The 17,580-nt window shown below is 30.2% G+C and overlaps 1 protein-coding gene across 1 annotated transcript; it reads right to left on the bottom strand.

Annotated features, from left to right (window-relative positions):
* Positions 1 to 239: 239 nt before the first annotated feature.
* Positions 240 to 14,768, bottom strand: LOC119605270 (glycogen phosphorylase). The gene is made up of 4 exons (XM_037958280.1): positions 13,972 to 14,768; positions 2,322 to 2,850; positions 654 to 2,260; positions 240 to 576 (listed from the first exon to the last, which is right to left on the bottom strand). The coding sequence occupies exons 1-4, from the start codon at positions 14,212 to 14,214 to the stop codon at positions 421 to 423; spliced, it is 2,535 nt and encodes an 844-aa protein (XP_037814208.1). The 5' UTR covers positions 14,215 to 14,768; the 3' UTR covers positions 240 to 420.
* Positions 14,769 to 17,580: the final 2,812 nt, after the last annotated feature.

The raw sequence follows: 17,580 nt of genomic DNA, 5'->3' as shown, positions 1-17,580 counted from the left end.
CAAATATTTTATTAAAGATTTCTTTGTTTTAAAAATTCTTTTCATTACAACAACATTTTACTAAAAGTTTAATAAGTATGTTTTTCAAATTCAAACTAAGTTTTTTTTTTTTTGAAATTTATATAATTTTTCCTGAGGTGTTTTGTTTTTATAAGGTAGGTACAGGTGTTTTATTTTATAAGAAATTTAAAGATATCTCCTATTAAATAATTTAAAATTTAAAAAAAGAAAATAAACACTTGCAATTTTATTAGTTGTTTTTTACGTTGTATTTCTCTTACAATTATAGAGAGATTTCGATTTTCTTTTTATTTTTTATAATATGAAAACAAAAAAATAAAATAATAAAACTTAAAAGTAAATGTTTATATTAAAAAAATAGTTGTAGTTTCCCAATAATAAATACGGGTAGTAAGCTGTTTAATTTGCAGGAGCATCTTCAGGAGCTGGCAACTTTTGCCAAGTGGGCTCGACACCCCAGATTTCACGAGCGTATTCGGCAATGGTACGATCTGAAGAGAATTTACCACTGGAAGCGATGTTGTTAATGGACATTTCCAACCATTTGGCTTGATTCTGTTATAAAAGGAAACAAAGCATTAATAGAAAGTTGCCTAAACACATACATACATATTTATGAATTTTAATATTACCTGATAAGTCTTGGAGACTTCATCTTGAGCCTTAATGTAAGCACCATAATCAGCCAACAAGTAGTAGTGATCGTATTTCAAGAGAATGTCAGCAATATTCTTGAATTCATTGGGATTGCCGGGACTGAAGAAACCGCCAGCGATTTGATCAACACATTGCTTAATCTCAGGATTGCTGTTGTAGTAATCGTAGGCATTGTAGCCCTTTCTCTTAAGAGCTTCAACTTCTTCGACGGTCATACCGAAAATGAAGATGTTCTCATTGCCCATCTCTTCGGCCATCTCAACATTAGCACCATCCAAAGTACCAATGGTCAAGGCACCGTTCAACATGAATTTCATGTTACCAGTACCGGAAGCTTCTGTACCAGCGGTGGAGATTTGTTCAGACAAATCAGCAGCAGGCATGATCTTCTCGGCCAAGGTGACGCGGTAGTTTTCAAGGAAGATTACCTTGAGTTTATCACCAACAATGGGATCGTTGTTGACTACGTTACCAACGGCACAGATCAATTTAATGATTTGTTTGGCAACATAGTAACCAGGGGCAGCCTTGCCACCGATCATAATGGTACGTGGGGTAAATTGGGCGGTGGGATCCTTCTTAATGCGATTGTACAAAGTGATGATGTGCATGCAGTTCAACAATTGACGTTTGTACTCGTGAATACGCTTGACTTGGATATCAAACATAGAGGCAGGGTTGACCTTGACACCATAATCCTTCTCCAAAATTTGAGCCAACTTCAATTTGTTTTCTTGCTTAACGCGGGCAACGTTGCGTTGGAAGTTGGGGTCCTTAGCCCACTTCTTCAAGGCTACCAATTGGTCCAAATGTACGGGCCATTCGGTGCCAATCTTTTCACAGATCAAATCAGACAAACCAGGGTTGCAGAGCAACAACCAACGACGAGGAGTAATACCATTGGTCTTGTTTTGGAACTTATGGGGGTCCATCTCGTAGAACAAACGGAAAAGATCATCCTTCAAGATTTGAGAGTGAATAGCAGCTACACCGTTGACGGCGTGGGAGCCAACAATGGACAAATGAGCCATGTTAATGCGTTTCTCACCATCTTCTTCTACCAAAGACATGCGGCGCATACGGTCCATGTCACCGGGATAGCGTTTCTTAACATTTTCCATATGCAAGAAGTTAATGTGATAGATAATTTGCAAGTGACGAGGCAAAATAGACTCGAGCATAGAAACGGGCCAGCGTTCCAAAGCTTCGGGAAGGACGGTATGGTTGGTGTAGGCACAGGTGCGGACGGTGATATCCCAAGCCTTCTCCCAGGTCAAGTGTTCCTCATCGATCAAGATGCGCATAAGTTCAGGAATGGCCAATGAAGGATGGGTATCGTTCAATTGAATGGCCACCTTATCGGGGAAGTGATCGAAGTTGGTGCGAACAGCTTCGCGAGAACCGAACTTGGAGGCCTTATAACGTCTGATGATATCTTGCAAGGTGGCGGCACACATGAAGTATTCCTGTTTCAAACGCAATTCCTTGCCTTCGAAGAAGTTATCGTTGGGATACAAGACACGAGAAATATTCTCAGCCAAGTTACGATCCAAAACAGCTTGGATATAATCACCATCGTTGACTGGAAGAGAAGGTTAATATAAGTTATTCATATTTCTTTTGGTTATCTCAATAAAACTTACAGAATTTCAAGTTGAAATCAATGGGTGACTTAGCAGACCACAATCTCAAGGTGTTGACATGGTTGTTGCCATAACCGGGAATGGGGTTATCATAAGGCATGGCGAAGACAACTTGTGTGTCTACCCACTTCTTGCCTTCGGGTGTATCAATTACACGACCATAAAAGTTGACTGGCAGCATAAATTCGGGTCTGGCCTTTTCCCAGGGGTTGCCAAAACGCAACCAATCATCGGGTTCCTCAGCTTGTTCGCCGTTCTTAATCTTTTGGGCGAAAATACCGTATTCATAACGAATACCATAACCGTAAGCAGCCAAACCCAAGGTGGCCATAGAATCAAGGAAACATGCAGCCAAACGACCTAAACCACCGTTACCCAAACCGGCATCTTCTTCCATCTCCTCCAAGTTTTCAATATCGAGACCCAACTGGTACATGGCCTCTTCGCATTCGCTTTGAATACCCAAATTGATCATGGTGTTTTGGAGCGAGCGGCCCATATAATACTCCAAAGAAAGATAGTAAACACGCTAGAAGATGAAATGAAGAAAGTTGGGAGATTAAATTTTGTTGTTTTCGGGTTATAAAGTTTTGATGGAATGAGAAAGTTTTTGATATGAATTAAAAAGGCCAAGTAATTTTACCTTCATTTATTGCATCGTGAAAGATATCATGATTTATTAAAAATTGGACTTTAAGTTTTGAACAAATTTCATCTTATTTGAAATACTTTCGTCAAATTATATTCTTTGATCAGAAAGGAATTAGTTCAGCTTTTCGTAGTTTAAATATGCTGTATATGGGAGTCATAAATACACCTGATGATGATGTAATAATATCTTCCAAAATTTTATATTTAATTCAAAAATCTTGAGAATTCTTAAAAAATTAAAAAAATTCAAATAAATTTGTTAGATAATCTGCAATTAATTTCTAAATTATGGGTCCAACATCTTACAATTTCTGATTTAAAATTAAAAATCAGTTTTAAATTATTTTCAGAACACAAGCGCTTTAAAAAAAAACGAAAATCCGAAAGTAAATTTGGAAATTTGTTAAAACTTAACAAATTTAATATTGAAGTAGTGTTTTAAATATAAAAATGGCGCTAAATTTTAAAAAGTTTTCATATCTATCGTTATTATTTATGTCTACATTCGTTATTTATTTTGCGCCTGTAATCACATTACCGATCATTCTTGAAAAACAAACAAAAATATAAACAAACACAAAAAAAAAAAAAAAATGCTCAGCAAAATGAGTTTAAAAACGCTCTTAAATATGAGTTCTACGTGTTGAAATTCTCTTAATCGAAAAAAATTTATAGCATTTGAATTTTGTTATAGGAAATCTCATTTGGTTAATTTGCTCTCATTTTGAATGACACTAAAAAACGAGTATCTCTAAGATGCATTTGAAAAATATGTGTCAGTGTGCAATTTATAAAAATAGCTACTATGTACTATTTATTAATGAACAGTAAAATCAAGTGCAACATGTTGTTTTTAGACTCATTTTGCCAAAACACACAAACGCACATCGTTTAAAACAACTTTCATGGGAACTTGAGTTACACATGGGGAAGCAAAGTTATTAAAGTTCGACTGTAAGATACGCTACTCTGCAAATCTCGTCTATGGACGATTCTATATATTGCCCAGTCTATAGAGTATCTTATTAACTCGCCTATGTGTTAGTGTATTGGACTCGTCTATTGACTAGTCTATGGACTAATCTATTGACTAGTCTACTGACAAGTCTATGGACTAGTCTATTGACTTATCAATTGAATAATCTATGTACTAGTCTCGATGTTATGAAATTTGGCAACAATGTAATATTTTATAGAAGAATGTCTAATCCAAAACTTTTTCAAGTTTTCAAAAATATGAAAACTAACTTATTATCTTCTTTACCTCCTTATTCGTGACTATTTGTTTTAAATTAAAAATATTTTAATTAAAGAAAATTTGCAAAAAGTTGTCAAGTTTGTTGGCACTAAAATTATTCAAAATGACGTGAAATTTGGCAACAGTGAGCAAATTAAAGAAAAATAAAACTAAAAAGGGTTTTTTATAATAAACACGTTTTCTAATTTTCTTTTTTTTTAGGGCATAAATAACACAGGACCAAAGTACATATACTTCATCACATCTTGGATTCGAGATATCGTATCCTGAAGTTTGAAAAAACGCCATTTTGGACCTTTTGAGACGTTACAACAACTTGTATGCCATCTGTAATTCCATTCTGTCAGATTTAAAAACACGGCATAACATCTTCTTCCAAATATCTTCACCTAAAGATTGTACATTTCGCCTTTATTTTTATACATATGTTCCAATTTTTCACAATACTTTTTGAATTGTTTAAAAATTCGCTGTAATTGCTGAGATACCATCCGAAATCCAATCAGAAAGTGATTTTGAGTCGATTGGAACATCCTCAGGTAGGTGTGGATCCACCAATATTTTTGTTCGATCCAATATTTTGTATCGACGATTTTTCAAATTTTGTCAGCTTGTGTGATAGAATTAAAATTTTCTATGATAATACAATTCGAAAGAATGATCGGCATCGAATCCTTTTTTAAAATATTGCTTCCTTCAGTGACCTTTAAAACTGTTATTCTTTAGTGTTAAATTCTTTCTATTTTAGGTCATATTACTTAACACGTCAATATTAACAAAAAATCTGAATTTGTATTGCTTTTTAAAGTTATTTGGTAAAATATTACGATAATTTTAGTTATAAAATTCAAAAGTATTATAAAATTACAATTTCCTGACTTACAACATAAAGTCCAAAAGGGTCAATTTATTCGTTAGATATAACCATTTTAAAATAGCAGATCTTTTTCTTATAAAGTGTTAAAACTGGTTCCAAATACCAGTGAAACAGTCACAGAACTATAGTTCTGTATCAGAAACTAATTTAATATTTTTATTTGAATTTTAAAAATTTTGTTAAATTTGTTGTTCACGCAGCAATCTAATGACTTTAAAATGCAGCTCTAACTGTACATAAGTCGCAAGCATTTTACAATTGTTTTTTTCAGAATCTATCGCTCGAAGTCTAGGTCAAGTTATTTTCAATGTTAACAAACAAATAATAGCCGGCAATAACACGCGCGCCAACTATGTTGGTCTAAAGTGTAACATTACTTTTCATTATCTCCCGGTATTCTAATTTAGTAAATTATTAAATGTTATGTATTTTATTATAATTCGCATGACATTTGTTTCCCTCCATTTATTAAAAATAGAGCTTAATAATAAATATTGCAATTATTAGATTTATTTTAATGATTATTAACGTTTGATAAGAAAATCAATCATGTACATTCATATATGAACACTAGTTGAAAACGTGTCTTCTACCTATATAATGTTAAATATAAATTTTATATGATTTTTTTTTATAGCAATTGATAAGGTTTTGTGATTTTCTTTCTAAATATAAATTGAAATAATTGTTACATTTACATTAAAATGCCGTCAAGGTTTTAATACACAAATGTTTTTATGTATGAAAAAAGTAACAAAGTATTATTTCAAAAAAAAGGTCAATTGCAAAAAATTATCATCAAAAGTACCTACTTGTAGATTCTAAAAAATATAGCAATTGAGTTCTAATTGTGTTAATAATTTTATTTACTTGGATTGTTTTCAATATTTATTATGTACATATTTAAAGAATCCTAGACATACTTATAAAATTGATAAGAATTGCTGTTTAGAATTGTACATACATACATACATACATGTGTATGTATGTATGTATGTATTATGCATTTTGTTTTAAAAAATATCTAGTGTTGCGGTTTGGATTCATCTGGTTAGTACTTTCAAAAGTGGCGCTTAGTAATAATAATAACTATTGTAATGTAATATTTGTTGTAATTTAAAAAGACTATCAATATATTTTATTTCCTTTATAGCTTTTAAAATCTTTAGATCAGATGTTGTTTGTTTTTTCTATATTTCACGATTCTCAAAGGCATTCAAGTGTCATGCGTCATATTTGGGTGTTTTCTTTTTAATTTTTTTCTTTCTTTAATTAACAGATTTGTTATTGTTTGTTTTTAGACAAAGATAACAAGTCCATAGACCTTACTTAAAATAAATTAAAGATCATTTCTGAAACAATTATATTTGGTCTAAAGACAAAGCAAACCATAAAATCTTTTTAATACTAATTTTAATAAACAAAATGAAATGTTATAAATTTCAATTTGTACAAGATTAAATATTTGATCTACTATATAGATTAAAAAGTTTATAAATACATGATTTCTGACATTGTTTATGAATATTAAAGATCAATGATTAGTTCTTAAAATGAACATATTCTATTACATGATTTAGTCCGAGAATTCTGACGTTGTATCTTTATTATTATTAATTTGTATCCTCAAAGAATCAGGCAGCAATCTTCTCTTCTTAGTCTAGGACAGGTATGGAAAATTTAAATTTTGAAGTAGTACTAACTTCTATCGTAATGGATTAAAAGTAGTAAATTAATTTTCAGCTCTTTTTATCTGTTGACTAGTTTATAGACTATTCCTTTGTATAGTCTATAGACTAGTCCTTTGTATATTCTATTGACTACTATGTTGACTAGCTTACGGACAATTCATTTGACTAGTAGATTAACTATTCTATAGACTAGTCTTTTGAATAGGCTATTGACCAGTCTAGTGACTAGTTTACTACTTATTTGGTTAGTCTATTGACTAGCCCTTAGACTATTATATTGGCTACTAAATAGTCAATTGACAAGTCTATGTAATAGTTTATTGAAAAGGCCATGGACTAGTCTATTGTCTGCTTTATGGACTAGTATATAGTCTATCGTACTATTCTACTGACTTGTTTATGGACTAGTCTACAAAGAAAGTCTTTAAATGAAAGTCGGTAATATAGAAAAAGTATGTCGTGGGTGTACTGCAGTATTTTATGATTTTTTCTAAGATAATTTCACATCAAACAATAGAGGTATTGATTTTGAAAATCCTAGACATTCCTAAGTATAAATTGATTCGAATTTTATATTACTTATCTATGTTTAAGAATTGCGTTTATTAAAAATATGTATGTATATAGTGTTGCGGTTTGGATTCATCTCGTTAATACCTATTTTGTAATGTAATTTTTGTTGTAATTCAAAAGGTTTATATCCTTTATAGATTTTAAATCTTTAGATCAGATGTTATATGTTTCTCAAAGGCATTCATTCCAGTGTTATGCGTCATATTTGGGTTTTTTCTTTTTAATTTGTTTCTTTAATTAATACATTTGTTATTGTTTGTTTTTAGGCAAAGATAATAAGTTCACAGACACTTAATATAAATTAAAGATCATTTTTGAAACCCAAAGTGTCACACTTAAGACAATTATTTTTGGTCTAAAGATAAAGCAAATCATAAATCTTTTTAATTCTGTTTTGATTAATAAAATAAAGAGTTTATAGAAAAACAAAATGAAATGTTATAAATATAAACATTTATTGGAAAAACGTTCTTTTTAATAATTTAGGTTTATACAAGGTTAAACGTCTGATCGAGAAATGATTAATGTTGTTTGGGTGTTATCAAAGCGACATTCTTCAAAAGGATGATAATAGCAAAATTTTATAATAGATGTATTAAGGTCCTTAAATTCTGATCTTTCACGAAATTAATTACTTTGATTTTAGTGTAAGCTATTTTCACTAAATACCCACAACAAAACAGGTAGGGAATTTGTCTTGTATCACTATCATTTAGTCTAAGACAGACATAGAACATGGAAGTACTAAATTACTTTTCGTTTTTTTTTTAATATAACTAACTAATCTATTTAGTAGACTAGTCTATAAACGAGTTTATTGACCTAGTATATTGACTCGCCTATGTACTTCTCTAATCTATGAATTAGCCTTTTAACTCGCGTATGTACTTCTTTATCGACTAGGTTATGGCCTATCTATTGACTAATATATGGTCTAGCCTTTTGAATAATCTATAAACTTATCTTGCGACTTGTCTATATACTAGTGTATTGACTTTGGACCAGGCTTTTGAATAGTCTATGGTCTAGTTTATGGACTAGTCTATCAACTAGTCTTTGACAAGTCTAGTGAACAGTTCATTGACTACTCTATTGGTTAGTCTATTGACTAGTCTATGGACTATTTATATGACTAATCGATTGACTATTCTAAGGATTAGTCTATGAATTTATTTGTTAAGTAGTGGATTGATTATCTTATGAACTAGTCTATTTACAAGTCTACTGACAAGTAAATGGACTAGTCTATTGTCTATTTATTTGAGTAGTATATCGATTATAATCGAATAATTATTCAATGGACTAGTAGATTGACTATTCTATAGACTAATATTTTGAATAGTATATGGACTAGTCTATCAACTAACGTATTGAAGAAACTATTGACCAGTTTAGAGACTAGTTTATTGCCTACTCTATGGACTAATCTATGGATTAGTATGTTAAATAGTCGATTGACTATGTTATAAACTAATCTATGGACTAGTCTACTTAAAAGCCTATGAACTAGTTTATTGACTTATCAATTTACTACTCTATGAACTAGTCTATTGAGTGGATTATGAACTAGTGAATGGAATATTCTATGGACTAGTTTCTAGACTAATCTTCGTACTAGTCTATTGGCTTGATTATGAACTAGTCAATTAAAGTTTGTAATATAGAAAAGGTACTAAATATGTCATGGGATTGCTGTGGTATTTTTTGATGTTGAGAAGTACTAGGATAACCACAACATAAACCAAATTGAGCTTTTACAGTTATTCAGACATTAGACAATAGAGGTCTCGAATATTTAGAAGCAGAGATAGACTAAGAGCTCTCTTACAACGTTTTATTCTCCTGCTTTCACACGTGTATAAAAACACGTTTGAGCTTCTAAATTATAAATTTTGGTACCAAAGTGGTTAAATAGGGGAATTTCCTTATATTGGATTAACTCACGATAGACTTGATAAAATTCGTATTTTACTCAATAATTCTTATACAATTATATATCAAATCTATAGTATATTTTATGGATTAATAAATAGAATCGAAAAATCTTCCATTATAATCAAAAATATGAAAATATTATTGGATCAACCCTAACGTACTGTATACGCATAAATAAAACAATAACTAAGGGAAAACTTTCACAAAAAATTTCTATTTTATGTAAAGTAAATATAAATGACTAGATACATACTTATGTACTTATGTAGTATATAATTAACTATGTATAAATAGTAAAAAATAAATGAAAAACTTTTATCTAGTTACTCCCTATTAATAAATCTATTTTAATATGTCAAACATTCCTCCCTCTTGTGCGTTTTATTTAGAGCATTTTATAATAATAAAAAAAACAAATTGTCTGTCGGTTCCCAAAACGACACAAAAAAATTGCTCTGAGTCTAATAAATAGAACATAGAAAATGAAAAACGAAAAATAAAGAAAAAAACATTTATTTTTGGGATATTGTCTCTCTGTTTTGGTCTTTGGTCTTTTTTCTAATTCTAAAGCAATAACCTTTCAATGACCTTGAAATATATTAGAAGACAAAAAAAAACGTTCTATTTCATTTAATAATTGTTACAAATCAGCAAAAAAGTAAAGTTTATATAAATTAAACAATTTAAAAAGTTTATGATAATAAAAATAAAATTATTTATTGAATAGTTAAAAAGTAAAAGTTAGAAAAGGAAAATTTTAAAAAAATTTAAATAAAATATGTATATTTTTCAAAATTCTTAAACAATTTAAAAAAAATGTTAAAATTATTAAGTTGAATTAATGCCAAAATATATACTACTTGTTCTATTCTATTAAATTTATTTCTTTAGTTTTGTACATTCATCATCATCATCATCTTAGTTTTCTTAGTATACAAAATGCAAATTACTTTTATTTATTGTTGTGTCTAAGAATAAGTAAAAAAGCAAAAACATCTTTGGTACATTATTCATAATATAACAAACAAATTAATATATAATTGTATTCGCCTATTTATTTTTAATTTTTTTTTTTGGACTTTTTACTTTAAATTAACTTGACTTTCAGAGAAGGACAATTTGTCAGAAACGAATTTCAATGGAGAGTACTTGACTTCAAAATGTACTGCTACCACCTTCCAATAACCTTTTCAATAATGAATTATTGTTTTTACTATTCAATAAGATTTTTTGTGCGTTTTTTTTTTTTCATAGTTTTTTGAAATAGCACGTGCATGTTACGCCTGGTAACATGGCTAACCATGACATCTATACATGATAGTGTGCCAAAATGGAATTTTAAATACATATATGTATTTATATGAATATATTTTTTTAATATTTTCTTTTCGCAAATTTAGGTGACTAACAAATTTTTATAGCAGTTTAATCCCTAAACGTTTCATTTATTTCTTTAAAATAAATAAATAATATATTTATAATATGTAATTTAAAATAAAAAATATAAAAATTATTTTAAAATATTCTTATTAATAAGTTGAAATATATTTAGCAGTGATTAAATCAAATTATATATAGGAGTTTCTTCAGAAACATATATTTTAAACCTTTGATATATGTTTTTGAAGAAACTCCTATATATACATATATAAATATATAATTTGATTTAATCACTGCTCAATTTTTAATAATATCGGAAGTATAATTATTTCCTTATTTTATATTTCAGAGAAATTAATAAGAGAACTTTTCTTGGAATGTTTTTTTCCTCAAAACTTTAATCAAAATCTTTATTAAAAACTTGAGACCTCAACTAAAATTAAAGAAATAGATGTATTACTTTTTTGTGCATTAATTTATGGATATAGAAAAATAAGCTTGTTTATGCTTCTTTTTCGTTCAGAGCAATAACGATGAAATTGAAAATATTCAGATCAGAATGTGTGGTCTGATAAGTTTTTCCAGTATTGTGCGCTCTAAACTAATTTTTATGAAATTGTAATATAATTGTAATTTGTTGTTTCGTTCAGGGACAGGTTTCCTTCATACAAAGAGTTTAAATCGAAACCGGTACCTATACCGAAATAACATGTCTTGTCTATATTTCCAGTTCTCTTTGTCTTTGGGAATATCCAAGAACTGTTAATTTTTGTTTAAAGACAACAGATCTCGTTCATATACATATACCTGACTGTTCTGTAATCCTAATCTCATAATTTTTCTCGTTTTAAAACCGAGTTCACAAATCCAGTCGAAAGTAAATCGATTTTAAGTTTATTCAAATAAATTAAACAATTATATTTTGTATCTTTTAATATAATTGTAACTTAATATAAATGCTATGAGCATTTTAAACTCTTTTTCATTTAAAATATGATTATTTTTCAGAATTTTACGTTCAAATAAAAATTCGATTTGCAGAAAACCAAATTCGGTTTTAAAAGCTTCTCGGTTTTGAAACCGAATCGATTTACAGAACATACATGATAGTGTTAGAATTAAAGTCGGTCCCTTTCATTAAAATTTCTATAAAAACTCAGTATTAAAATTTTCATTGAAAATCAAAATTCTTACAGAAATCGAATTTTCATCATAAAAATATTTTTGTTAAAAATCTAATACAAATTTCACCAAAAACTAGATTTTCAACACTTTTTAAAAGTCAATTTTTCAATAAAAATCTAAATTTTCAATTATAAGTAAACTTTTGACTAAAATGTGTCTAAAAATTAAAATTTTCAACAAAAATACATTTTTTACTAAAAACTAAAACTAAATTTTCCACTAAAATCAAAAAAATTCTTATCACAAAATACAAATTTTTAGAAAAAAAAATCAGCTATGTTTGTGTCTAATTCTGAATTTATTATGTTTCCCGATTGAAAGAGCGGAAAGCCGGGTTTTACTGTTGTACCTAAGTAAAGAAATTATACTTAAGTTTTGAAAATTATATGAAATTATTACATTTAGCGTAAGTAAAAGTTCTTCCCTTAGTTAGAACTAAAAATCTAGCCCAAATAACTTTTTCCAAGATATATCGATTTTAAAGAAGATTTTTAAAAATTGATGAACTCTACAAGACAATTTCTTGAAATATTTGATCGAATGTTAAGAAAAATATATTCCAAAACATTTAATGGAATGTTTTAGGTCGAATACAAATGATTATCGGCTCACATAATCAAAATCCTAATTACGAGACAACGAAATAAAAATAAAATATTATTACAAACAAAATCCACTCCCAAAATTTTAGTAAACTTATGTTGTTTACAGTATTACCCAGCAAAAAAATTAACTTCCAAAAGAATCGATAAAGAAGTAGATTTTAATTTATGGAAGTATTGAAAAAGGCCTGCAGAAGTGATATTTTTATTTAAAACAGGCTTGTCGTAGGAATAATCTCCTTTTTATTAGAATCTGAAGTCTCATAAAAATGTCAGTACAAAAAAATATATAAATTTTTAGTTTTGAAAAACTAGAAATTATTATGACTTCTTTGGAAGTCATTAAACATCACTTCCACAGATGTTATAAAATACACTTTGTGCTACTTTTGAGGTGGTGATAAATGTAACTCTTTGGAAGTACTACTTTTTTTTGTTTTTTTGCTGGGTAGTATGGATCCATCTACTGTCACTTTTGTTGATTTACGATCAAGATTGAAAATATAAATTTCATTACAACTTAACAACAAGTGGTAGTAAGTACTTGAAATAACAAACTGATTGTGACGCTTTGTTTCCACAAAAAACTAAAAGTGAAAGTGAATTTTGAAATTATTAAAAAAACGCAATTCCCTGTTACAAATACAATTTGCTGACATGACTGTCTGTCTGTCCATTCGTCCGTCTGGTGCATTTTAAGGCCAACAAAACGATCATCATATGTGCTTTGTGGATATGTTTGCAGTTTGTGTCGCTGAATTAGTGAGTGGGGTTGGCAATGATCTCGTTATTTAGTGTGGCTGTAGTAGTGTTGTATTTGTTTTTATTCTATTTTATAAAAAATGCAAAAAAAACTAAACGAATTGGCAAATTTGCAAAGGACGTCAACAAAAACTTAAATAAATAAAAGTAGCAACAACCCTGACAATAAGAATAACAGCCACAATCCTCAAAAAAAAAAGATCTAAACTTTTATGTTATATTTATTTCTGCAGTTTGTTTTGAATTGAATATTCTTAAGAAAAAAGCAAAATAAATATGTAGATAAAACGATAAACAAGAATAAGAATAGAAATAAAATAAAGAATAAATTATAATTGATCAGTGAAAAGATGTCGTAAGAGATTACGAGACTTTTAATAAAAAAATATTTGAAATTATAAGAAAATGCTGGTAGGATTTTCTTAATTAAATAAATCAAATTTTTTGAGGAGTGGGGGGGACACTAACCGACTGACTGTCAGAGTTGCGCATGGAAAATTGCGTTCCTGTTTTTTAGTATTTTAGGTATACTAAGGAAATTCAAAATTATATATATGTATGTACACCAGAAATTTATGTTGAAATAACCTTCAATATTCCTGGTCAACATAAAATGTTGTATCAAGTTTACTGAATACAATTACTTACACCCCAAGTATTTCTAACCTCACCTAATGTATGATGAAGATGAAGAATCATTATGATCGCAATGCTCAAAGAAATTGTCCAAACTTACCTTAGGATCCTTTTCATAGTAGTGTTGTTGTGTACGAATCCAACGTCCAACCATGTTATCCTTAACGGTATTGGCCAAGGCAAAGTAATAGTCGCGTAAAGTGGCCACATTACGATCCTTAACCAAAGTGTAATGCAAATGACGATTGAAATTCTTTTTCACTTCGGTGACATTGCCCACCTCTGCAATACCGCGTACCGAGATTTGCTTGCGCTTATCAGCATCCGATTGGGGTTTAGACATTTTAACAAATTTCTTTTTGTTTTCTTTAAACTAATAAAATGTTATTTATTATAATGCACTTCTATGTGATTTGTTCTATTGGCAAATTTTCTTCTTCAAAAGAATTGCCTTTTTTTTATTAAATTTCTTTTCTTATTTTTTTCTGCACTACGTTAGAGATAGACAGACGACGACCGAGTGAGTGAACACAACAACGAACAACAACCGTTTGCCACGAACTCTGGAGTCTTTCTCACTAGTGTGTTTCACAAAAATTAACAAAGTAGAATTCATTAAAATTGTTTTATAGCAAAACAAAACTCCTGTTTTTTCTTTCTTTTTTTGAAATACAAATTCAAAAAAAAAAAGAGCATTAGACAGTTAGAGAGAGAGAGAAAGTAATAAAATTTACTCTTTCACCACAAAATGTTCATTATTAACGCTCTCTTTTCATTTTAAAACTAATTTAGTGTTAGTGTAGTTAGTAATAAGAAAGGGGCTTTTAATTAACAACAAAAACTAACTAAATTTCCTCTGTTTACTTTAGGCTCTTTTGCTTGTTGTTTTGTTTTCTTAATATAAAATGCATTGAATAAATATTTGTACATATTGCTGCTTGTTTGGAATAAACAATTTTAAATTAATCATGATGTTATTTGTTCTGCTAAATAGCGCTCTTTTTATGCATTTTAACGGTCACCTTGTCGGAAGGTCAAACATGCGTATATGTTTTGTTTTCACATATGTTTAGCTCTCTTTATTTTCTCTCTTCTTTGTTACTGTGAAATTTTGTGCTTTTTGTATACATTCGTCTGCCTCCCTCTAGTTAAGCCGGTGTGGCTAATAGTTGTCAAACATTTAGCAGACAAGAAACATTTGTTATTTCATTTACTCTATTGGGGGGAAAAATGTTTATTGTTGTTTTTTTTCATAGAGGTGGGTGGTGGGGGTCTTAAAAGTTCTTCAGCTCGCAGTGTTGAGTATTTTTGGTTGCTATATGTCATTTTTAGTACAAAAAAGTACTAAGTACTAGAATTGGATCACAGTTTAGTTTTGGTTAAGAGGAAAGCTTTTTTAACGGATTTTAGTATATTTATTTTATTAAAATAAAAGCTGATAAAAAACTTTTAACATAAAAGATCATTCGATGGATTAGGAGCATTCGAAATGCAAATTCTATAAGGAATTACGCAATAGTGTGCTAACAACTTGGAAAATTGGCTGAAGAAGTTTGTGCAATTATAAATAACATTCTGTACCCCGTTTCTGTAATTCTCGCATCGAGAAAATCTGTCGAAAAATTCATGATCATCTTGTGTAAAACAGGGTGAATACAAGAAATTTAAAAATTGCTTATTAAATTTTAATGAGTACAGTTTAAAAATAATCATAGTCACACTGTTAAAAACTGGAAGACTGTTATATTTTAAGTTTTTTCTCGATTCGAGAAAATTACAGAGACGAGGTACTGGTATCTACTTGAAGATTAGTGAATTCATCTACCTAAATATCTGAATTGTATGCACTGATATAAATGACATGTCTCAATTCATATTTTATGCTAAGATTGACTTCCACGAAGAAATTGTAATACTAGTGGGCTTACGCTAGTCGCAATTCAGGTCTGAGTTAAAGAATAATTCCCACATCATCATCGTTATCTGTTAAAGGCGGTTAGGCCGATAGCTGTTATTTGGCTTTCGCAGGTTTTTCATCTAGCTCGCATAATTGTTCGTGTAATTTTTTAAGGTTGCCTATTGCTTACATTATCCTCCCTTCGGGGCATGTTACCTTGATGATCCCATCTTAGTGTGATTGAAATCTCTGGGAAAAGAGGTTCTACCAGTTCATCTAGTCTGCCGGGACTATAAACTGGTGATGATCAAAAATGTATCCTCTTTTCTTGGAATGATTTGACATGCGGTGGAACCAGAGAAACACACAATCTGGAACCACGGGACCTGGTAGTCCGCAAGTCAGAGTTTCGCAGAGATACTCCATAGAGAAGTGACTGTGGGACTAAATGTTGGAAATGAGTTGGTGTTAAGTGTATATGATATAGGATGAATGTAGGGGTATACCGTATACCTAGAGTGAGTGTGTCGGATGTTGTTCTCTATGAGAGTGTCGAATGAATGAGAAATGTGCTGGGTTGAATGGTTGAATTTTCCTTCCTTGTCCAGGATATAACCCGGTGAAGACCATTAAAACTCAAATATTACTATTGTCGGCCAAAATGAACTATAAAAATTTAAGAAATTCCTTGACGCAAAATATGTGGATTTGAATGAAGATTATGAAGTTTTAGTCTTATACACATGATGAAACGCGTTGTTACGTTTTCTAAACAAATTCGTAAACAATTCAATTCGAATCGATAATAATCATATAATCGGAAAGCATTGAAATAAAATGGAATTGAATCTTCTTTGTCACGGTCGAACGTACTGAAAATAAAATATACACCCCTATTCTGCATTTCGATTTTGTTTACGCATTCAGTTACGCAACGATCGAAAAAAGGTATTCCAACAAAAACAAGTAAGAGTGTTATATTCGGCTATGCCGAATCTTATATACCCACCATCAAACCTCGTTTGACTCGAATGAAACTTACTTATGTCGAATTTCATCTATATACTCGTATTTTTTAGGCCAGTTATAAGCGTTAAAGTAATTTTCTGAAGGGGACCATGTATAGGGGGGTAGGGTCAATTATGGGTCGATCCTCATAAAATTTGGTAGGTAGAATTTGGTTCGTATTAAATTTATTTGTGTCGAATTTCATCGCTACACTCATATTTTTAAACCATTAATGAGCGTTGCAGTCATTTTCTGAAGGGGACCTTATATGGGGGGTAGGGTCAATCATGGACCGATCCTCATAAAATTTTTTAGATAGATTTTGACTCGTATGAAACTTACTTATGTCGAATTTCATCTATATACTAGTATTTTTAAGCCAGTAATGAGCGTTAAAGTCATTTTCTGAAGGGGACCTTATATGGGGAGTAGGGTCAATTATGGACCGATCCTCATAAAATTTCGCATATTGATTTTGGATCATAAGAAACTTACTTATATCGAATTTCATCGCTATATTCGTATTTTTAAACAAGTTATGGCTGTTAAAGCTGCTTTTCGAGGGGCCACTTGTATGGGGGCTATCCGAAAACGTGGACCGATATTGCCCATTTTCAATACCAAACAAACCTTACCTATAAGAAATATTTATGTGAAATTTCTAGCTTTTTCCGTTCGGACTCTATCGTGCTTTCAACAGACAGACAGACGGACGGACGGACAGACGGACAGACATGGCTAGATCGTCTTAGAATTTAATGAGGACCCAGAATATATATACTTTTGTGGGTCTATGACCAATAT

The sequence above is a fragment of the Lucilia sericata genome, unplaced genomic scaffold (assembly GCF_015586225.1).
Source record: "Lucilia sericata isolate MDLA Ls3-8-SP2 unplaced genomic scaffold, ASM1558622v1 Contig000470F_arrow, whole genome shotgun sequence".
NCBI classification, from domain to species: Eukaryota; Metazoa; Arthropoda; class Insecta; order Diptera; family Calliphoridae; genus Lucilia; species Lucilia sericata.
The sequence above is the reverse complement of the archived record's forward strand: the minus strand, read 5'-3'. Positions and strand labels throughout refer to the sequence as shown.

Bases quoted from the DNA above. Each gene is read 5' to 3' on its own strand.
- LOC119605270 (XM_037958280.1), bottom strand. From the start codon at position 14,214: ATGTCTAAACCCCAATCGGATGCTGATAAGCGCAAGCAAATCTCGGTA. The intron at 2,261-2,321 runs GTAAGTTTTATT...CTTCTCTTCCAG, and splicing joins TGATTTCAACTTGAAATTCT to TCAACGATGGTGATTATATC. The intron at 577-653 runs GTAATATTAAAA...CTTTTATAACAG, and splicing joins AAGTCTCCAAGACTTATCAG to AATCAAGCCAAATGGTTGGA.